The 24,062-nt window shown below is 47.3% G+C and overlaps 1 protein-coding gene across 1 annotated transcript in view; it reads right to left on the reverse strand.

The window, feature by feature from the left end:
* The window catches only part of LOC149441770 (high affinity immunoglobulin gamma Fc receptor I-like), a 57,000-nt gene that overhangs the window by 9,718 nt on the left and 23,220 nt on the right, over positions 1-24,062 (reverse strand). The window contains exons 2-4 of the mRNA XM_089656894.1: positions 22,505-22,525; positions 18,451-18,696; positions 9,715-9,975 (exon numbers count right to left, since the gene is read on the reverse strand). Coding sequence (XP_089513020.1) covers positions 9,715-9,975; positions 18,451-18,696; positions 22,505-22,525 — 528 coding nt within the window. The remainder of the gene's footprint in view (positions 1-9,714; positions 9,976-18,450; positions 18,697-22,504; positions 22,526-24,062) is intronic.

Below are 24,062 nucleotides of genomic sequence, written 5' to 3' on the forward strand. Positions count from 1 at the left end.
GGTGAGTCTCTGATTGCTGAGAGCATCCGCTGGCCAGCCCTGGTACTGCAGCCCACAAGGCAGGTGAGTCCCACCATTATTGGCAAGTCCATTCCTGACAGTACCCCCCCTCAAGGAGCGGCCTAAGGATGCTCCAAACAGTGCTAGCTGGGCAAAATGTTACACCGCCCCGGTCCGGTAACTGGCAGGATATCAAAGACTGGCATGTCGGGCTGGGTACCGGTCAGAGGCACATCGGGCTGGGCACCGGACAGAGGCACATCGGGCTGGACACCGGACAGAGGCACATCGGGCTGGGCACCGGACAGAGGCACATCGGGCTGGGCACCGGAAAGAGGCACATCGGGATGGGCACCGGACAGAGGCACATCGGGATGGGCACCGGACAGAGGCACATCGGGCTGGGCACCGGACAGAGGCACATCAGGCTGAACACCGGATCACCAGGCGGAGCAGCGGGCACCGAGCCACCAGGCGGAGCAGCGGGCACCAGGCCACCAGGCGGAGCAGCGGGCACCAGGCCACCAGGCGGAGCAGCAGGCACCGAGTCATCTGGCAAGACAGCGGGCACCGAGCCATCTGGCAAAACAGCGGGCATCGGGTCTTTAAGCTCGACAGCAAGCACCGAGTCATCTGGCAAGACAGCGGGCGCTGAGTCATCTGGCAAGACTGCGGGCGCCGAGTCATCTGGCAAGACTGCGGGCACCGAGTCATCTGGCAAGACAGTGGGCTCCGAGTCATCTGGCAAGACTGCGGGCACCGAGTCGTCTGGCAAGACTGCGGGCACCGAGTCATCTGGCAAGACAGTGGGCTCCGAGTCATCTTGCGGAACAGCGGGCATCGAGTCATCTGACAAGACTGCGGGCACCGAGTCATCTGGCAAGACTGCGGGCACCGAGTCGTCTGGCAAGACTGTGGGCACCAAGTCATCTGGCGGAACAACGGGCATCGAGTCATCTGGCAAGACTGCGGGCACCGAGTCATCTGGCAAGACAGTGGGCTCCGAGTCATCTGGCAAGACTGCGGGCACCGAGTCATCTGGCAAGACAGTGGGCTCCGAGTCATCTGGCAAGACTGCGGGCACCGAGTCATCTGGCAAGACAGCGGCCACCGAGTCATCTGGCAAGACTGCGGGCACCGAGTCATCTGGCAAGACTGCGGGCACCAAGTCATCTGGCAAGACTGTGGGCACCGAATCATCTGGCAAGATAGCGGGCACCGAGTCATCTGGCAAGACAGCGGGCACGAGTCATCTGGCAAGACAGCGGGCACCGAGTCATCTGGCTCGACAGCTGGCATCGGGTCATCAGGCACGACAGCGGGCATCGGGTCACCAGGCATCAGGTCATCTGGCTCGACAGCGGGCACCGAGTCACCTGGCATAATAGGATCATTAGGCTGGATCAGTTCATCAGGCTGGGTACAGACATCAGGCTGGGTAGAGACATCAGGCTGAATTGCGGGTGCCAAGGCACCAGGCTGAACCACGGAAGGCGGGTTCTCAGACGGCAGGCTGACCGGTTTGGATACTGGCAGGATGGTATTGGTTGGAAAGAATTTTCGCCTTTTTCTGGTTTTAGTTACTGGAGCACTGTAAGTAAACGCAGGTCTGTAAACGAATGGAGCAGCTAAAGACAGAGAAGAGCTGGAGGATGGAACAGAGGAGGGAGCAGTTGCTACAGAGGACTTCTTTACAGGGTTAAAGAAAGGATAGGTGCAGCGAGTGGGAGCAGGGGACTGGTATGTGGTAGTTAGCAGAGTATACTGGGCCGTCACTGGGGGTGCTGTCGGGGATGCAGGAAGAGTGCCTTGAGCAGAGGAATGATGTTGCAAGCTGACTGAGGCTGGGTACAACAAATCTGTCCATGTCTGCAGTATGGGTTGAACAAAACTCAGCTTACACATAGCCTGTCTGATCAAAGACTGCACTGCGTTTATGCAATCCATAAGCATATGTGATGGACAAGCTGCATAATGCTCATGGAAGCAATCTGGATCATCCTCCAACAACCATACTAGTGATTCCACTTGATCCACACTAAATGGGGGAAAAAAGTCATTCCTGCTTTCAGGGGTACAGGACCGAGCCAACTCAGCACAAACCTGGATCAATGGCTGCACCTCAGAAAACTCTGTGCCCTGATCTACTAGGCAATGAGCGATCCTTATACACTCTAGTAGTTGATCCCGGGTATACTCCTTCAGAGTCTGATAAGCATAGTCTTTGTCATCAAACACTAGCAGAGATAAATACACCACCTCATCAAGATCCATCCTACCCAGCAACAATAAGCCAAGATGGCTTCCCTGTGCAGCCACTTCTGGTCAGGATTGGCCTTGGTGTAATGTCAGGGCTTCAGGTATGACCAGAGATTGTGGACTGACACAGGGAAACGCAGGCTTCAGATATGGTGTAAACAATATAATTTATTAAGACTAACAATACAAAACGCAGTGCAAAACCAAACATAAACACAGTGCAAACAAACCAAACCAAACCACCCACCGATAACAATACATACAATACAAAGAGTAGTCAGGCAGGCCGGGTCAGTAGCAAAAGAGCAAACGGAGTACCAGGAACAGGCGGGAGAGTGGTCGGGGTCACAAGCTGGGTTCAGTAACTCACGGGCAGCGCGGTACAGAGGGTCGGGCAGAGAATGGTCAGGGTCACAAGCCAGGGATCAAGCAGGAGAAGTCAGCAGAGGTCAGGATCAGGCAGGGTCGGCAACAAGTCAGACAGGAACAGGAATACAGGATACAAGGTACAGGGGCCCATGGAAAAACACACACCAAGGCCCTGACTGTGAGTCTGGCCATTCCTTAAATACAACCCCTGCAATCAGCTTCAGGTGTTTGGCTGATTGCAGGGGTGAGTCTTTGATTGCTGAGAGCACCCGCTGGCCAGCCCTGGTACTGCAGCCCACAAGGCAGGTGAGTCCCACCATTATTGGCAAGTCCATTCCTGACAGTGCCCTAATGGTGGTGTTAATAGAAGGAGTTATGCACAGCTGTTGGTGTTGTTGGAAAGAATAGTTCCCCATCATTGGTGTTAGTGGGAGGAAGAAGACCCAATCATTGGAGCCACTGGGAGGCATAGTGCCACATCATTGATGTAATTAGGAGCAATAGGGCCCCATAGAGATGGAAGGAATAGTGCCCCATTATCAGTGTAAGTAGAAGGAATAGTGCCATGTCATTGGTTTCATGGAAGAAATAGTGCCCTTTCATTGGTATCAATGGAAGGAATAGTTCCCCATTGCTGGTTTCAGTGTAAGTTATAGTGCCCCATCATTGGTATTGGTGGGAGAAATAGTGCGCCATTGTGTGTGTCAATGGGAGGAATAGTGCTCTGTCATTGGTGTAAGTGGAAAGGATAGTACCACTGCTTTAAAAACAAGACTTAAAGACTGTTAAAGCCTATTGAAGTCTGATAGCAGCTTGTTTAAAGAACTGGGTTCATCCTCCCAATACTGGAGCTGAGGTTGACTTTAGAGGCTTCAACAAAGCAACATGAAGCCAACGTGCCAACTGGTAACGCCCTATCACACAAACACAAAAAAAGAATTCTGGTATCAGTTATGGAGCAGCTTGAGGAAAAATAGTCTGCTCGGGAAAAAACAAAGAGCTCTCAAGGTGCAGGAACAATCCTTGAGTCATCGCTCTCAATAGCCTATTTCCTACTCATATCAGGAAACGGGACTGTAATCTCCAAGGGGCTGCAAATGTCAAGTATTAAGGAAGCTCATAAAGGTTTAAAAGAACAAGTGATGTGTTATCCTGCTATGTCCAAAGTCGAGAAAGGAGAAAGGATGGAACGTTGCAACTGGCTATGCGAAGGGGCTGGACATTCCATTTTTGCAGACTGTGCCGCCGTACAAGGGCCTTCTGGGACTTAGGAACCCATTTACACTAGATGTGGGCTTGGTGGGTTCCAGGACCTTTTCTACTGTTACATAGACCCAGAGGCTTTCTTTCTACTACTGCAGTCTGTCTGTCTAACTGTCTGTCTACAGATGGCTCAAAAGTTTGCAATCCACTGGTAGAAATGGTGAAATTTCGGCATTTATATGGAAAATATGACTGGTAATGCCAAAAAACTGCCATTTATTATCACGTAGTTTGGCTCCTTTTTAACCACTTCAAGTCCGGACACTTATACCCCATTCCTGTCCAGGCCAATCGTTCGGAAATCGACCCATGTATGGCCGGCCTTAGAGAGGATTCCCCCTCCTAAAATATAATAAAGTACCCTTACCTACCTTCCTGCTGTGCCTTGCTGCCATTTCTTCAAATCCCTTCCAGGATCAGGATCCCCATATGGAAGAAACATATATTTAAATATATTTTAAAAATATTCTTCCCAAATATATTTGAAATACTACAATTTTGGCCGTATTCAATATATATCAAAATATATTTCAATAAATAAACACACATATATATATATATATATATATATATATATGTGTGTGTATGTTTATTTATTTATTGAAATATATATACACCCACGCCATGTTGAAATGTGTTTTCATTACAACATATATGAAAAATATTTTTAAAAATACATTTCAAATGTACTGTATGTCTTTAAAAATACAAATCTACATTTTTGGAATGCATTTACAAATATATGTAAAAATATATATTTTTAAAATATATTCTTCAGATTTTTTTAATATATAAAAAAGTAATTTTAACATATATTTTTACATATATTTGTAAATGCATTCCAAAAATTTAGATTTGTATTTTTAAAGACATACAGTACATTTAAGAAATGTATTTTTAAAAATATCTTTCATATATTTTGTAATAAAAACGCATTTCAACATACTGCATATACCGTATATACTCGAGTATAAGCCGAGTTTTTCAGCACATTTTTTGTGCTGAAAAACGGCCCCCTTGGCTTATACTCGAGTCAACGTCTGCAGATGACATGCCGTCCCTGTCATCTGGACACACCCCCGGGATCAATCCTCGCCGGTGATTGGCCGCCGGAACTGTAGCTCAGGAGAGGCACACAGGCGCCCAATCACCGGCGAGGAGGTGGAGCTTGGAGAGGAGGAGCCGAGCGGCACCGCGAAGATCGAGCGAGTGAAGAGGAGGAGGGCGGTCGGAGAAGGAAGACATCTGACCGGTAAGTGTGTACCATGGGAGAGGGAGGGAGCGAGCGAGCCCAGGCTGGAGCAGGGGTCACCAACGATGGGGCACTATTCCTCCCCCCACTGACACCAACGATGGGGCACTATTCCTCCCCCCACTGACACCAACGATGGGGCACTATTCCTCCCACACTGACACCAATGATGGGGCACTATTCCTCCCCCCACTGACACCAACGATGGGGCACTATTCCTCCCACACTGACACCAACGATGGGGCACTATTCCTTCCCTCACTGACACCAACGATGGGGCACTATTCCTCCCCCCACTGACACCAACGATGGGGCACTATTCCTCCCACACTGACACCAACGATGGGGCACTATTCCTCCCACACTGACACCAATGATGGGGCACTATTCCTCCCCCGACTGACACCAACGATGGGGCACTATTCCTCCCCCCACTGACACCAACGATGGGGCACTATTCCTCCCACACTGACACCAATGATGGGGCACTATTCCTCTCCCGACTGACACCAACGATGGGGCACTATTCCTCCCCCCACTGACACCAACGATGGGGCACTATTCCTCCCACACTGACACCAACGATGGGGCACTATTCCTCCCACACTGACACCAACGATGGGGCACTATTCCTCCCACACTGACACCAATGATGGGGCACTATTCCTCCCCCGACTGACACCAACGATGGGGCACTATTCCTCCCCCCACTGACACCAACGATGGGGCACTATTCCTCCCACACTGACACCAATGATGGGGCACTATTCCTCCCCCCACTGACACCAACGATGGGGCACTATTCCTCCCACACTGACACCAATGATGGGGCACTATTCCTCCCCCGACTGACACCAACGATGGGGCACTATTCCTCCCACACTGACACTAATGATGGGGCACTATTCCTCCCCCGACTGACACCAATGATGGGGCACTATTCCTCCCCCCACTGACACCAACGATGGGGCACTATTCCTCCCACACTGACACCAATGATGGGGCACTATTCCTCCCCCGACTGACACCAACGATGGGGCACTATTCCTCCCCCCACTGACACCAAAGATGGGGCACTATTCCTCCCCCCACTGACACCAACGATGGGGCACTATTCCTCCCACACTGACACCAATGATGGGGCACTATTCCTCCCCCGACTGACACCAACGATGGGGCACTATTCCTCCCACACTGACACTAATGATGGGGCACTATTCCTCCCCCGACTGACACCAATGATGGGGCACTATTCCTCCCCCCACTGACACCAACGATGGGGCACTATTCCTCCCACACTGACACCAATGATGGGGCACTATTCCTCCCCCGACTGACACCAACGATGGGGCACTATTCCTCCCCCCACTGACACCAAAGATGGGGCACTATTCCTCCCCCCACTGACACCAACGATGGGGCACTATTCCTCCCACACTGACACCAATGATGGGGCACTATTCCTCCCCCGACTGACACCAACGATGGGGCACTATTCCTCCCCCCACTGACACCAAAGATGGGGCACTATTCCTCCCCCCTCGGCTTATACTCGAGTCAATAGTTTTTCCCAGTTTTTTGTGGTAAAATTAGGTACCTCGGCTTATATTCGGGTCGGCTTATACTCGAGTATATACGGTATATATATATATATTTATTTATTGAAATATATGTTGAAATATATTGAATACGGCCAAAATTGTAGTATTTCAAATATATGTCAATATATTTGGGAAGAATATTTTTAAAATATATATTTCTTCCGTGTGGGCAAGTACCCTTACCTACCTTCATGCTGTACCTTGCTCCCACGCTGCCATTTTTTCTAATCCTTTCCAGGGTCAGCTTGTAATATGGTCCTATTGCACATGCGTGAGATGGAACGCATGTCTTCCTGTGGCTCATTTTACACATCCGCTGTACAATGGTACAATTGTCTATTAGGTCTCGGGGGGAAGGCTTTTTTTTTTAAACAGATACATTTTAACATCATATGGGGCATGCAGGAGATGAGCCTCATGCGGTCACGCATTTCATCTTGCCCATGGGCAGTACAACAATACTGCAAAGTCGATCAGGTACAAGATCTCTCTGAAGACACTGATGACGTTTCCATCCCAGGGGCATTAGTGCAGCTGAAGCTGCATCATCAGTACCTTCAGGATATCTAGGAAGTGGACACAAGAAAGGGTATTAAATTAAAAAAAAAAAAGTAAAAACAAAATGTTAAAAAATTTGTGATTGGACAGTGCAGCAAAATGATGAGATCGCTGTGCTGCCCCCTACTCTGACCCCAGGAGTCCAATGTTGAACAATGGCCTCAGCCGCCGAGAGGGAGTGGCCAGAACATCAGCTGAGGCCATTCCTCAACATTGGGCTCCTGGGGTCGGTTGAGCAGCGTCCATCCTTTCACTTGTATTGGCTGACACTGGAATCACTCGGACTCACGCTCCCCTCTTCTCACTTGCCGGTGGGGCGAAGAGATAGGTTTTCAGGGATCGCCTAAAAGTGAGCAGAGTAGGCAATAGTCTGATAAATTGGGGTAGAGAGTTCCAGAGGAGGGGTGAGGCTCTGGAGAAGTCCTGGAGATGAGCATGGGAGGAGGAGACAATGGAGCAAGAGAGCAGGAGGTCGTGGGAGGAGTGGAGAGGAGGGTTTGGGTGATATTTAGAGACAAGATTGGTGATGTAATTTGGGGCAGAATTATAAATGGCTTTATATATTGTTGTTAATGTTTTGAATTTTATTGGTTGGGCAATGGGAAGCCAGTGGAGGGATTGGCAGAGAGGGGTGGCAGATACAGAACGGTTAGTAAGGTGGATGAGTCTGGCAGCAGCATTCATGATAGACTGAAGAGGGGATAGCCTGTGATTATTTAGGCCAATGAGGAGGGAGTTACCAATGATGGGGCACTATTCCTCCCATTGACATCAATGATGGGGCACTTTTCCTCCCACTGACACCAATGATGGGGCACTATTCCCCCCACTGATACCAATGATGGGGCACTATTCCTCCCACTGATACCAATGATGGGGCACTATTCCTCCCACTGACACCAATGATGGGGCACTTTTCCTCCCACTGACACCAATGATGGGGCATTATTCCTCCCACTGACACCAATGATGGGGCATTATTCCTCCCACTGACATCAATGAAGGGGCACTATCCCTCCCATTGACACCAATGATGGGGCACTATTCCTCCCACTGACACCAATGATGGGGCACTATTCCTCCCACTGACACCAATGATGGGGCACTATTCCTCCCACTGACACCAATGATGGGGCACTATTCCTCCCACTGACATCAATAATGGGGCACTATTCCTCCCACTGACACCAGTGATGGGGCACTATTCCTCCCACTGACACCAATGATGAGGCACTATTCCTCCCACTGACACCAATGATGGGGCGCTATTCCTCACACTGACACCAATGATGGTACGCTATTCCTCCCACTGACACCAATGTTGGGACACTATTCCTCCCAGTAATACTAATGATGGGGCACTATTCCTCCCACTGACACCAATGATGGGGCGCTATTCCTCCCACTGACACCAATGATGGGGCACTATTCCTGCCACTGACACCAATGATGGGGCACTTTTCCTCCCACTGACACCAATGTTGGGGCACTATTCCTCCCACTGACATCAATGAAGGGGCACTATCCCTCCCACTGACATCAATGATGGGGCACTATTCCTCCCACAAACACCAATGATGGGGCACTATTCCTCCCACAAACACCAATGATGGGGCACTATTCCTCCCACTGACACCAATGATGGGGCATTATTCCTCCCACTGGCACCAATGATGGGGCATTATTCCTCCCACTGACACCAATGATGGGGCACTATTCCTCCCATTGACACCAATGATGGGGCACTATTCCTCCCACTGACACCAATGATGGGGCACTATTCCTCCCACTGACACCAATGATGGGGCACTATTCCTCCCACTGACACCAATGTTGGGGCACTATTCCTCCCACTGACATCAATGAAGGGGCACTATCCCTCCCATTGACACCAATGATGGGGCACTATTCCTCCCAATGACATCAATGATGGGGCACTATCCCTCCCATTGACACCAATGATGGGGCACTATTCCTCCCACCGACACCACTGGGCACAGTCCAACCCCCCTAAAGCCTGAAGGACAGTAAGCTGACCCTTTGCTTAGAAAGTTTGGAGACCCCTGTCCTAGAGCAAAATGAAAGCTCCTACAAGCTTTAACCAGTGCTCTGCTGGACACTCATAGAAGTCACAGGACTGCTCTAACTGCTGATGGGAAAAGGTATTTAACAGTTTATATTTACTAACACAATTGCACTTCCATGTTCAATGTACTGTAAGGGACCAGACATAGTGAAAGTAGGGTCCAGGGTTTAGGAACTTTAATTGTAGCAGGGCTCTTTTTCATGGGGAACATGGGGCTCCGGGGTAATACTTTAATGGTTTCCCCAATTAAAATGCCATGAAGCATAAATAGCACAGCAAGAGGTAAAACCTCGATCTCTACCCCAAATTCAGTATGCAGGCCTTACCTTTGACTTTTACGGTAGCATACGCAGTGTACTGAGAAGTCCTGGAATCCTGAGATATCTCTTTTATACAGCTGTACATACCGGATGCGTTGATGGTTATATCTGGCACCCAAAACAGATGATCTGTATCCCAACCTCTTATTTCAGCTTTATTTTTAAAAAATTTACTCCGTGTTGCAGTATTTCCAGATTTGTGGTGACATTTCAGCATCAATCGATCGCCTTCATGAATGTAGGGTGCCGTTTGAAGGATCAACTGGTCTGAAATACAGAATCATAGAGGATGTGTATTAGAGCAAGATAATGGAAGAGTGACCCATGTCTCCACCCTGATGGACAACTCTACTTAGTTCAGGACCAGCACTGGTTATCGTTTCACCACAGTCAGCTGATCAAACTCTCATTGCCTCAGATAGGATGTTGTGTCCTAAGATCACTCTACCCAAAGTTGATATTTTAGTTACAGTTGGAGTTTGGTGAGCTAAGTCAGCCCTGGCTTCTTGAGTGCTACAACCATGAGATCTCTGCTATAATTCCTGGCTTGGCTCTTGTCATGGGTGTTCCCATCCATCTTTGTGTGTCTCAGCTTCCCCTGTGACCCGGATAATGCTTAGGGGTCCCTCCATTGTTAAGCCCGGGACGAAACGCGTTGGGGGTGTGTGACCTTTATGGAGCAAGCTGAGGCTGCTTCCACCTGGTCAGGTGAGGTGTGCAACGATCGTGACACCTCTCTCTATTGTCCATCTAAGCTGATCTAACTCTCATTGCCTCAGATAGGATGTTGTGTCCTAAGATCACTCTACACAAAGTTGATATTTTAGTTACAGTTGGAGCTTGGTGAGCTAAGTCAGCCCTGGTTTCTTGAGTGCTACAACCATGGGATCTCTGCTATAATTCCTGGCTTTGCTCTTGTCATGGGTGTTCATATCCATCTTTGTGTGTCTCAGCTTCCCCTGTGACCCTGATAATGCTTAGGGGTCCCTCCATGGTTAAGCCCGGGACGAAACGCGTTGGGAGTGTGTGACCTTTATGGAGAAAGCTGAGGCTGCTTCCACCTGGTCAGGTGAGGTGTGCAACGACCGGGACACCGCTCTCTATTGTCCATCTAAGCTGATCTAACTCTCATTGCCTCAGATAGGATGTTGTGTCCTAAGATCACTCTACCCAAAGTTGATATTTTAGTTACAGTTGGAGCTTGGTGAGCTAAGTCAGTCGTGGCTTCTTGAGTGCTACAACCGTGAGATCTCTGCTATAATTCCTGGCTTTGCTCTTGTCATGGGTGTTCCCATCCACCTTTGTGTGTCTCAGCTTTCTCTGTGTCCCTGAAAATGCTTAGGGGTCCCTCCATGGTTAGGCCCCGGGGCCGGGACGAAACGCGTTGGGAGTGTGTGACCTTTATGGAGCAAGCTGAGGCTGCTTCCACCTGGTCAGGTGAGGTGTGCAACGACCGGGACACCTCTCTCTATTGTCCATCTAAGCTGATCTAACTCTCATTGCCTCAGATAGGATGTTGTGTCCTAAGATCACTCTATCCAAAGTTGATATTTTAGTTACAGTTGGAGCTTGGTGAGCTAAGTCAGTCCTGGCTTCTTGAGTGCTACAACTGTGAGATCTCTGCTATAATTCCTGGCTTGGCTTTTGTCATGGGTGTTCCCATCCATCTTTGTGTGTCTCAGCTTCCCCTGTGAACCTGATAATGCTTAGGGGTCCCTCCATGGTTAAGCCCCCGAGCAGGGACGAAACGCGTTGGGGGTGTGTGACCTTTATGGAGCAAGCTGAGGCAGCTTCCACCTGGTTGGGTGAAGTGTGCAACAACCGGGACACCTCTCTCCATTGTCAATCTCAGCTCTTCCTGTTACATTCTCCACAATATAAAATACATTAAAAATGCAACAGGGATGGCGGGAACCCCACATGTTGCAAAGCGGGTGTGCAGATACAAGAACACAACCCGCAAGAGAAAGAAGGGACTGTAAGGGGGCTTATAACTTTTCGGCATCCACCAAACACTGATATATCACTTTCGGATGGATTGACCTTTTGGGAAACAGGAGGCGCCCTGGGATACCATAAGCGTCAATGGTGGTGCACAATGCATGCTATGAAACATTTTGGGAATTGGCTGTTTCGGGAGTAAATAAATATTCACAGACTTTAAGCTTTTACACCTGTTTTTTTCAACTTTAACTGTTTCAATACCGTGCAATTTTACCCCTTTCTGCCCAGGCCATTTTCCAGGTTTCAGCGCTCTCACACTTTGAATGACAATTGCGCGGTCATACAACATTGTACCAAACTATCATTTTCTTCACACAACTAGAGCTTTCTTTTGGTGGTATTTAATCACCGCTGGGGTTTTTATTTTTTGCTAAATTAACAAAAAAAGACCAAAAAGTTTAAAAAAAAAACACATTTTTCTTTGTTTCTGTTATAAAAGTTTACAAATAAATAATTGTTCTTCATAAATTTAGGCCGAGATGTATTCTGCTACATGTCTTTGGTGAAAATAACCCAAATTAGGATGTATTATTTAGTTTGTAGGAAAGTTATAGAGTTCACAAACTATGGTATAGATCTGAATATTGATCAATCCTGAAGTACTGACAGCCAATCTAATTTCTTGAGGTCCAAGAATGTCAGAACAGTACAGATATCCCCCAAATGACCCCTTTTTGCAGAGTAGACAGTCCGACGTACTTCATAAGAGGCATGGCGAGTTTTTTGAAGTTGTATTTTTTTGTCATAATTTTTCGGAAAATGAAAAAATTAAAAAAATTATTTTCACTATTTTTTTTTTACATACTGTCACCAGTGCAGTACAGCGTCATCATATAACTGGCATGGCGGTGATCAGGGACACTGACTGGTGACAGTATGAAAAAAAAAAAATATATATATTTTTTTAACTTTTTTTAATTTTTTTATTATATTTAATTTTTTATTACATTTTTTTTAATTTTTTTAAGATTTTTTTTTCATATTTTACTATGACCAAAGTAGTACAATGTTACCATAGTAACATTGTACTACTTTGGGGAAGTGATCAGTATTTTATTTATTTATTTTTTTTACACAATTTGCTTATAGCAAAGAATTACTTTGCTATAAGCAAGCATTTACCTGAATGAAATCGATTCATTCAGCTTTTTTTTTTTTTTTTTTTTTGTGCTTAGCTGTGATTTGGTCACAGCTAATCACATGACATGTGCATGTGATTAGCTGTGACCATTCACAGCTAGGCACTAGTATACAATGGATGGCATCATGAATGAAGCCATCCATTGTATACAACTGTCATGTGACCTGCTGTGATTGGTCAACTGCGCATGTGCGGGAGCACGCCACATGGCGTGCACCCGGAGTGCAGAGACACTTTTGAAGCCGCCAAACGGCCATTGGCCGGGCGGCTAATGGTTAATAAAGCCAAAGTTTACTGAATAGTCCTTGTATGTCAATTACCCCTGGAGGCAAGGACATTTATCATCATTTCCAAATGATCCATTATATTAACCACTTCAAGTCCGGACACTTTCACCCCCTTCCTGCCCAGGTCAATTTTCAGGTTTCAGCGTTGTCACACTTTGAATGACAATTGCGCGGTCATGCAACACTGTACCCATATTAATTTTTTAGCATTTTTTTGAGAAAGATAAAACTTTATTTTGGAGGTATTTATTCACCACTGGGATTTAAATTTTTTTGCTATATAAATGAAAAAGTCCAAAAATTTTGAGAAAAGGTGTTTTTCTTATAAAATTTTTCAAATAAAAAGTCTTTCTTTATAAATCTTGGCCAAAATTTGTTCAGTTATCTTTTTAGTAAAAAAAATAACCCACATTAGTTTATAACTAAAAATTATAATTTTAAAACATTTTTATTTTATTGTTTTATATTATTATTTATGTTTTTTTTTAACATACTGTCTCCCTAGCAGTACAGTGTCACCATAGTGACACTGTACTACTTGCGGGGGGTGATGAAGATTTTTTTTTTTTTTACACTGATTGCTTTTACACCCATAAAGGCTGTAAAAGCAATCATTTCTCCTTCTCTCTGGATGCATTCTTGCAGCCATTGAGAAATACTGTGTGAGCTGTGATTGGTCACAGCTTGTCACATGGTACAAGGCTGTTGTGATTAGCCTTGTACCATGTGATCTCTGATCATTCACAGATTTCACGCGTAGTAAGCAATGATGTCAGAAGTGACATCCTGCTTAAACCTATTCATGTGATCACTGATTGGCCAATCAGTGATCACATGATCGGGACCTCACACAGAGGTCCCGTACAGTGATCGGTGTTCTGCTGTGTCCGGAGTACACAGCAGGCACCAGATCGTGGTGCTGAGCGCTCCCAGGGAGTGCGCACAATCCAAAACGCCGGGCGCCATTTATGAACGGCAACCCGCCCCTGTACTGCCACCGTCATTTTATATACAGCGGCCGGACAGGAAGTGGTTAGTGAAAATCTATATATTGATATCCATTTTATATAGAAGTTTTATTATATTTTATACTTTTTTAAACTGTTAAAGAACTTATTGGGAGTAGTAGTCCAGATTCCCTCAGATGTATCCCCCTAGTACCACTGAATGAGAACCAGTGGTATACAGTCAGGTCCATAAATATTGGGACATCGACACAATTCTAACATTTTTGGCTCTATACACCACCACAATGGATTTGAAATGAAACGAATAAGATGTGCTTTAACTGCAGACTGTCAGCTTTAATTTGAGGGTATTTACATCCAAATCAGGTGAACGGTGTAGGAATTACAACAGTTTGCATATGTGCCTCCCACTTGTTAAGGGACCAAAAGTAATGGGACAATTGGCTTCTCAGCTGTTCCATGGCCAGGTGTGTGTTATTCCCTCATTATTCCAACTACAATGAGCAGATAAAAGGTCCAGAGTTCATTTCAAGTGTGCTATTTGGAATCTGTTGCTGTCAACTCTCAAGATGAGATCCAAAGAGCTGTCACTATCAGTGATCAACCCGTCATTAGGCTGAAAAAACAAAACAAACCCATCAGAAAGATAGCAAAAACATTAGGCGTGGCCAAAACAACTGCTTGGAACATTCTTAAAAAGAAGGAACGCAGCGGTGAGCTCAGCAACACCAAAAGATCCAGAAGACCACGGAAAACAACTGTGGTGGATGAGCGAAGAATTCTTTCCCTGGTGAAGAAAACACCCTTCACAACAGTTGGGCAGCCATGCTGTATACACCATGCTGCCCCTCATCATGAGCATGTGGTGCAGCGTAGTGCGGTGCCAATTAACAAACATGTATTGAAGGAACGGCTCAAAGATACAAACAGGCCAGTGAGAAGGGGGACACTTACAGTTCTGTGCAAAAATTTAGAGTGGATCAGGTTCTGATGCACCGACAGCATCTGTCTTTGAGGATGGAATGTGGCCTGGCCAGCCTGAGCCCAATGGGGAAGGATTCCTAAGAAGTATAGCCTTCCCTTACTCGTCCGTAACCTTTCCTTTCTGCCATCAACTTTCCCTGACAAATAGGAAACCTGTCTCTATGTCCACTCACAAAATGTGCACCAAGCCTGGGAGCCAGGGTCTAAAATAGGCTCTATCTGACCCAAGATGGCTGCCAGAGTCACATGGGGTGGCAGCATCCAACTGGATTGCTTCCCCAGTTACCCAGGAAACCATAGAGGAATATTTTCCTCTTGACTTCCTCTCCTTCTGCAGTGCCGCCGCGGTTGAGCGCCACCTAAAGAGGAAAAAAGAGACTGCACCTGCCTACAAGCATATCCCAGGACAATAGCAAGTAATATCATAAAAGAGCGGACTATATCAGTCAATGGCATATTGTACTTGTCAATGACAAAATATACCACCAAGTAGCACTTCTACAGTACTGGTGGGCAACATGAAATAATAACTTTTCGGGTGACTCCAGACCTTCATCACAAGTGGTGTGGTCAGCATGGCCTGAACTTGCCAGATTTCATGGCATTTGGCTGAGGTCAGCCTTGCACAATTGGCACTAAGGCGCATCTTGTTACTCACCGTGCCACATATATGGTTGCCCAACCAGAGCTCAGGGCTTCCCCTGCACTGAAGATGTTCTTCTATGACCTAGTAATATGTTAGCGACAACTAAAATGGCAATATTATTATTATTATTATTATTATTATACAGTATTTATAAAGCGCCAATAGTTCGCTCAGCGCTGTACATTACAAAGGGGGACAGAACATGTGACAGAACAATACCAATACAATGCAAAACATGAGGGGATTGAGGGCCCTGCTCTTTCGAGCTTACAATCTAGGAGGGAGGGGGTGGTGACACAGGAGGAGATAGCTGTGGGGGATGGAGTGGTAGGAAGAGTGGAGGAGGTCGGCAAGTTAGCAGGGGGTGGGGTAGGCTTCCCTGAAGAGATGGGTTTTCAGGGTGCGCCTAAAGGAGAGGAGAGTAGGTGATAATCTGATTGGTTGGGGCAGGGAGTTCCAGAGGATGGGTGACACCCTGGAGAAGTCCTGGAGGCGGGCATGGGAGGAGGAGATCAGGGAACTAGAGAGAAGGAGGTCTTGTGAGGAGCGGAGTGTGCATGCTGGGTGGTACTTGGATATTAGGTCGGTGATGTAGTTCGGGGCAGTATGGTGGACGGCTTTGTACGTCAGCGTTAGGATTTTGAATTTGATCCGTTGCGCAATCGGAAGCCAGTGGAGGGATTGGCAGAGGGGGGTGGTGGAAACGGAGCGGTTGGAAAGGTGAATGAGTCTGGCAGCCGTATTCAGGATCGACTGAAGCGGGGATAGCCAGCGGCGAGGCAGGCCAGTGAGGAGGGAGTTGCAGTAGTCGAGTCGTGATATGATGAGGGAGTGGATGAGCTGTTTAGTGGTTTCTGGGGTTAGGAACGTGCAGATTTTGGCGATGTTGCGGAGGTGGAGTCTGCACGAGTTTGTTAAAGATTGGACTTGGGGCTGGAAGGATAGGTTGGAGTCCAGAATGACACCCAGTACTCTGGCCTGCAGGGCGGGTTTGATGGTGGCGCTGTTGGACGTGACGGAGAAATCAATGGGGGGTGGTGTCCGGGCTGGGGGGAAGACAAGAAACTCGGTTTTGGAGAGGTTCAATTTAAGGAAGTGGAGCGACATCCAGTCTGATATGTCGCTCAGTAGGTGTGTGATTCGGGCTGAGACCAAGGGGGTGAGGTGGGGGGTTGAGAGATAGATTTGTGTGTCGTCGGCATAGAGGTGGTAGTTGAAGCCGTGAGAGTGTATGAGTTGGCCAAGGGAGGAGGTATAGATGGAGAAGAGAAGGGGCCCGAGGACAGAGCCTTGAGGGACCCCAACAGAGAGGGGGAGTGAGGGGGAGGTGGTAGCATTATAGGTAACGCTGAAAGAGCGTTGTGACAGGTAGGATGAGAGCCAGGAGAGAGCAGAATCTCTGAGGCCGAGGGAGTGTAGTTTTTTGAGGAGGAGGGGGTGGTCGACTGTGTCGAAGGCCGCAGAGAGGTCAAGGAGTAGGAGCACTGAATAGTGGCCATTAGCTTTGGCGGTTAGCAGGTCGTTGGAGAGTTTGAGTAAGGCAGTTTCGGTGGAGTGTAGGCGACGGAAGCCAGACTGTAGGGGATCGAGGAGGTTGTTGTCGTTGAGGTGAGAGCATAGGCGGGTGTAGACTAGGTGCTCGAGGAGTTTAGATGTAAATGGGAGCAGGGAGATGGGTCTGAGGTTGTTCGGGTCATTGGGGTCCAGGGAGGGCTTTTTAAGTATGGGGGTGATGTGTGCATGTTTCAGAGGGGAGGGGAAAGTGCCTGAGGAGAGGGAGAGATTGAAGATGTGGGTGAGGGAGCGTAGGATGGAGGAGGAGGAAGGTCGTAGGAGTTGTGAGGGGATAGGGTCGAGGGGGCAGGTGGTTAGGTGGGCATCAGAGAGGATCTTGGAGACTTCCTCAATGGTAGTAAGGTCAAAGGTGCGGAGTGTGGGGGGAGCTTCAGTATGAGGAATGTAGGGTGGGGTGGAAGAGGAGGTCAGAGCAGTGGTGGGGCCGTGGGAGAGGGGTGATGAGGGGGTAGCTGAGTGAGGGTGAAGGGGGTTGGAGAGAGTTTGAGCAGCGACGAAGTCCCTGCGGGTTATGTCGAGGGGGAGGGGGGATAAGGGGGTAGCTGTGTGAGAGGGGACGGGTTGAGAGGGCGTGTGAGTTGCGGCAATGTCCTTGCGAATTGTGTCAATCTTGTTTTTGAAGTGATTGGCAATCTCAAGGGCAGTGAGTGAGGTGCTGGGTGGAGGTGGGGGTGGAGAGAGTAGAGAGCTGAGGGCAGAGAAGAGTCGGCGAGGATTGGAGGAGAGGGCCTTGATGAGGGTCAAGAAGTAGGCCTGTTTGGCAGCATGGAGGGAGGAGGTGTAGGTGCGGAAGGCAGATTTATAGCGGGTGAAGGCTTGTTGGGATTTGGTTTTGCGCCATAGTCGCTCCAGGGCACGACTTTGTCGTTTGAGGGTTTTGGTGTGATCAGTCTGCCAGGGCTGGAGCGGTCGGGGTCTGATGTTGCGTGTGGTTAAAGGCGCTAGTGAGTCAAGGGCTGTTGAGAGCGCATTGTTGTAGGCGGTCAAAGTCAAGTCGGGGCAGGACAGGGGGAGGATGCGGTCGTGGAGTTGATCAGCTGCAGAGTGGAGGGAGGCAGGGTTAAGGTTGCGGAGGTTACGGCTGGTAGTAGTGTGACAATAAGTACAATAACTCAATGGCATGTTGTATGAACTCACCTTCAGTCACATTCAGAGTGACCATCTCACTTTTGCTACCATCTGAGGTCCCGCACTGGTAATTTCCGCTCTTCCCGCTATCAGCACTTTCGATTTGATAGTTATTACCTTTAGATATCCTTACATTGTTAAAGAACCAGTCATAGTCCTCCTTAGACTGGGATTCACAGGTCATTTGAATTTTCTCTCCATTGAAGATCGGACTATAGTTTGGCCTGAATTTCAACACAGGCCTTGCTGCAGATCCTACAAAATAGCACATAACATGGGTTATTTGTCAAGAAGACATTTTGTTACAATATTTTTCAACAGATATAATCAGGGGAGGACTGGAAATGTTCGGCTGGGTTGGCCAACACAACCATCTGGCCCTTTGATGGCAGGGTCTGAACAGGCAGCAGAAAGCAATATGCCATCCAGGCCCAGCACCTGTCACTGACTGCAGGTTCCACTTTGAGTGAGGTCTGAATGGGAGAGGATCTCCACTCAGGGCCACCAGCCCAACATGTAGTTTTGTACAGCCCTGGGAAAAAATACCCACCTACCCCCGAGCCCAATCATCCCATAATTGCTGTTGCCTATCTGTAATGGTTTTCATTTGTGTTTTAGCTGCACTCCTTAGTTCCATCAATATTCTCCCAACCAGCAGCTAGCTAGAGAAGATTTAATTTATAGGACCAGTAAGGAGCATTCTTTCCACTGCCTACCAATGTAAGGAACATACTTCCCACTGACACCCAATGTATGGAACATTCTTCCACTTGACCACGAATGTAAGGGTCATTCTTCCCACTGACCCCCAATGTTAGGGACATTCTTCCACTTGACCACCAATGTAAGGGTCATTCTTCCCACTGACCACCAATATAAGGGTCATTCTTCCCACTGACCACCAATATGAGGGTCATTCTTCCCACTGACCACAATGTAAGGGACATTCTTCCCACTGACCACCAATATAAGGGACATTCTTCCCACTGAGCACCAATATAAGGATCATTCTTCCCACTGACCCCCAATATAAGGATCATTCTTCCCACTGACCACCAATGTAAGGAACATTGTTCCACTTGTCCACCAATGTAAGGGACATTCTTCCCATTGACCACCATTGTAAGGATCAATCTTCCCACTGATCACCAATGTAAGGAACATTCTTCCCACTGACCACCAATATAAGGGTCATTCTTCCCACTGACCACCAATGTAAGGATCATTCTTCCCACTGACCACCAATGTAAGGGTCATTCTTCCCACTGACCTCCAATGTAAGGGACATTCTTCCCACTGACCTCCAATGTAAGGGACATTCTTCCCACTGACCTCCAATGTAAGGGACATTCTTCCCACTTACCACCGATGTAAGGGTCATTCTTCCCACTGACCTCCAACGTAAGAGACATTCTTCCCACTGATCACCAATGTAAGGGACATTCTTCCCACTGATCACCAATGTAAGGGACATTCTTCCCACTGATCACCAATGTAAGGGGCATTCTTCCCACTGATCACCAATGTAAGGGGCATTCTTCCCACTGATCACCAATGTAAGGGACATTCTTCCCACTGACCACCAATGTAAGGGACATTCTTCCCACTGACCACCAATGTAAGGGACATTCTTCCCACTGACCACTAACGTAAGGGACATTCTTCCCACTGACCACCAATGTAAGGGACATTCTTCTCACTGACCCCCAACGTAAGGGACATTCTTCCCACTGACCTCCGATATAAGGGACATTCTTCCAGACCACTCCTGAACTCTGTTTTATTACTCTCTCCCCCCCCCCCGAGTCTCTAAGCTCTAGATACTCCCTTGGAGCTAGATATGGATTAAAGGGTATCTAAACCCAAGAACAAATATTGCAATATATATCAGCTTACCAGGCACCCCCTCTCCTAGGGTGACAACTCTCCCGCCTTGTTATGTATCTTTGGAGGAGCAGTGTTGTCACCCAAGAACAGCGAGATGTCCTAGGAATACAGAATACCTCCCCCTATCCTGTTCCTGGTAACATGGTGGGGAGATGTTTTGTAGTTCACAGAGGTAACCAGGGCAAAAGCTGATAACACCGCTGAGATAACACAGCAGAGTGCAGAGTAACTCGCAGCCCTCAAGGTTTCTGGCAAAATCAATAAACATTTTTTAGGGAGAGCAGTAAAAACAGGTGGTTGAGCTACAGTTATACCAGCCCTTGACAACTCTCCTTAAACTGCAACGGTGGCCAGACAGGATTGTACACATACCCCGGTAAAGTGACCGGACAGGATTGTACACATACCCCGGTAAAGTGACTGGACAGGATTGTACACATACCCCGGTAAAGTGACCGGACAGGATTGTACACACACCCCGGTAAAGTGACCGGACAGGATTGTACACATACCCCGGTAAAGTGACCGGACAGGATTGTACACATACCCCGGTAAAGTGACCGGACAGGATTGTACACATACCCCGGTAAGGTGACCGGACAGGATTGTACACATACCCCGGTAAAGTGACCGGACAGGATTGTACACATACCCCGGTAAGGTGACCGGACAGGATTGTACACATACCCCGGTAAAGTGACCGGACAGGATTGTACACACACCCCGGTAAGGTGACCGGACAGGATTGTACACACACCCCGGTAAAGTGACCGGACAGGATTGTTCACATACCCCGGTAAAGAGACCGGACAGGATTGTACACATACCCCGGTAAAGTGAGCGGACAGAATTGTACACATACCCCCGTAAAGTGACCGGACAGGATTGTACACATACCCAAGTAAAGTGACCGGACAGGATTGTACACACACCCTGGTAAAGTGACCGGACAGGATTGTACACATACCCCGGTAAGGTGACCGAACAGGATTGTACACATACCCCGGTAAGGTGACCGGACAGGATTGTACACACACCCCGGTAAAGTGACCGGACAGGATTGTACACATACCCCGGTAAAGTGACCGGACAGGATTGTACACATACCCCGGTAAAGTGGCCGGACAGGATTGTACACACACCCCGGTAAAGTGACCGGACAGGATTGTACACATACCCCGGTAAAGTGACCGGACAGGATTGTACACATACCCCGGTAAGGTGACCGGACAGGATTGTACACATACCCCGGTAAGGTGACTGGACAGGATTGTACACACACCCCGGTAAAGTGACCGGACAGGATTGTTCACATACCCGGGTAAAGTGACCGGACAGGATTGTTCACATACCCCGGTAAAGAGACCGGACAGGATTGTACACATACCCCGGTAAAGTGAGCGGACAGGATTGTACACATACCCCGGTAAAGTGACCGGACAGGATTGTACACATACCCAGGTAAAGTGACCGGACAGGATTGTACACACACCCCGGTAAAGTGACCGGACAGGATTGTACACATACCCCGGTAAGGTGACCGGACAGGATTGTACACATACCCTGGTAAGGTGACCGGACAGGATTGTACACACACCCCGGTAAAGTGACCGGACAGGATTGTACACATACCCCGGTAAAGTGACCGGACAGGATTGTACACATACCCCGGTAAAGTGACCGGTGAGCGTAGATTACAATACAGCTAATCTTTCAGTACGACAGATAATCAGAGAGATGTCTACAAAAATATGAATTTTTAATTATAGAGAGAAAGTCTGAAGGTAAACCACTTGTGATTTCTCTTTAGAAGAACCATAATGCTCTGTAAGGCATGAGTCTTTTTTAAATAGTAAAAAAACAAAAAAAAACAAAAAAACAAAACAAAACAAAACATCATTGTAAGTATGTACACATTTTTAAAAAAAATGACCCCGAACCATTACAGTTTATCTGTATCATAAATAAGAATTTGCAGTTCCTAAAGTATAGAAATGCAATTCGATTTGCACTAGATTTACGTGAAAAAAGCTATTAAAACATTAAAAAAACAAAACAAAAGTAGAAGTTTTGATTTAGGGTGACACCACTTATTGCCTGAATAAACGTGTTGCAATGAAAGCCATTGAGGCACTCTGGCCTCTTCTTCAGGCTAAAAAAAGGAATGTTCACTTACCTGATTTTCCCACAGCAGCCACTACAAAATAGACAAACAGAAAATTAATACAAATGTAATATAATGTAATCTCATATCATATAATATCATCGCTTTCTGACAAGTACTCAGATATTAAAAAAACAAAAAAAAAACTATATTATATATATATATAGTATATACACAGTGCTCAGCTTAAATGAGTACACCTCTTTTGAAAAGTAAGATTTAAATCAATATCTCAATGAACACAAGAACAATTTCCAAAATGTTGACACTATTCCTCCCACTGACACCAATGATGGGGCACTATTCCTCCCACTGACACCAATGATGGGGCACTATTCCTCCCATTGGCACCAATGATGGGGCACTATTCCTCCCATTGGCACCAATGATGGGGCACTATTCATCCCACTGACACCAACAACAGAGCACTACACATTCCAATGTTACCAAACATGGGGCACTATTCCTCCCACTGACATCAATGATGGGACACTATTCCTCCCACTGACACCAATGATGGGGCACTTTTCCTCCCACTGATACCAATGATGGGGCACTATTCCTCCCACTGATACCAATGATGGGGCACTTTTCCTCCCATTGGCACCAATGATGGGGCACTATTCCTCCCACTGACACCAATGATGGGGCACTATTCCTCCCACTGACACCAATGATGGGGCATTATTCCTTCCACTGATACCAATGATGGGGCACTATTCCTCCCACTGATACCAATGATGGGGCACTATTCCTCCCACTGATACCAATGATGGGGCACTATTCCTCCCACTGACACCTATGATGGGGCACTATTCCTTCCACTGATACCAATGATGGGGCACTATTCCTTCCACTGATACCAATGATGGGGCACTATTCCTCCCACTGATACCAATGATGGAGCACTATTCCTCCCACTGATACCAATGATGGGGCACTATTCCTCCCACTGATACCAATGATGGGGCACTATTCCTCCCACTGATACCAATGATGGGGCACTATTCCTCCCACTGATATCAATGATGGGGCAATATTCCTCCCACTGATACCAATGATGGGGCACTATCCCTCCCACTGACACCAATGATGGGGCACTATTCCTCCCACTGACACCTATGATGGGGCATTGTTTACTCCCCTTGAAACCAGTGCATTTTCTACTCACACTGGCCCCAGACTGGACTAAATTGGCCCTTTGTTTAGAACGTTTGGAGACCCCCGATATGTTCGTAAAAAATACAGATTTCATTTTACTAATCTCTTGGCACTGGGAAAGTAATTGGATTGGTAAACATATTCCAGTGGCCTACTTGGAAAGGCCACTTTGTCTTGAGTAGGAGAGCGGCAGATATCATGGAAAAACCCAACTCGCCGCCATCTAAACAACTATTTCAATAAACAGGAAAACTTCTCCAGTAGCGCCACTTAGGTGAGCTAGAGAGGAAATTATTAATATCAAGCAGATAATTGTTGATACGTCGCCAGGAATTGTAGTTTCCTGTTCAGCCAATGGATCTCTGCTACAGAGGATGTCCGTTCTTGCTCGGTAATCACGTAGATAAGA

Source organism: Staurois parvus, unplaced genomic scaffold (assembly GCF_062004578.1).
Source record: "Staurois parvus isolate SC_StPar_1 unplaced genomic scaffold, SC_StPar_1.0 ptg000948l, whole genome shotgun sequence".
In the NCBI taxonomy this organism is placed as follows: domain Eukaryota; kingdom Metazoa; phylum Chordata; class Amphibia; order Anura; family Ranidae; genus Staurois; species Staurois parvus.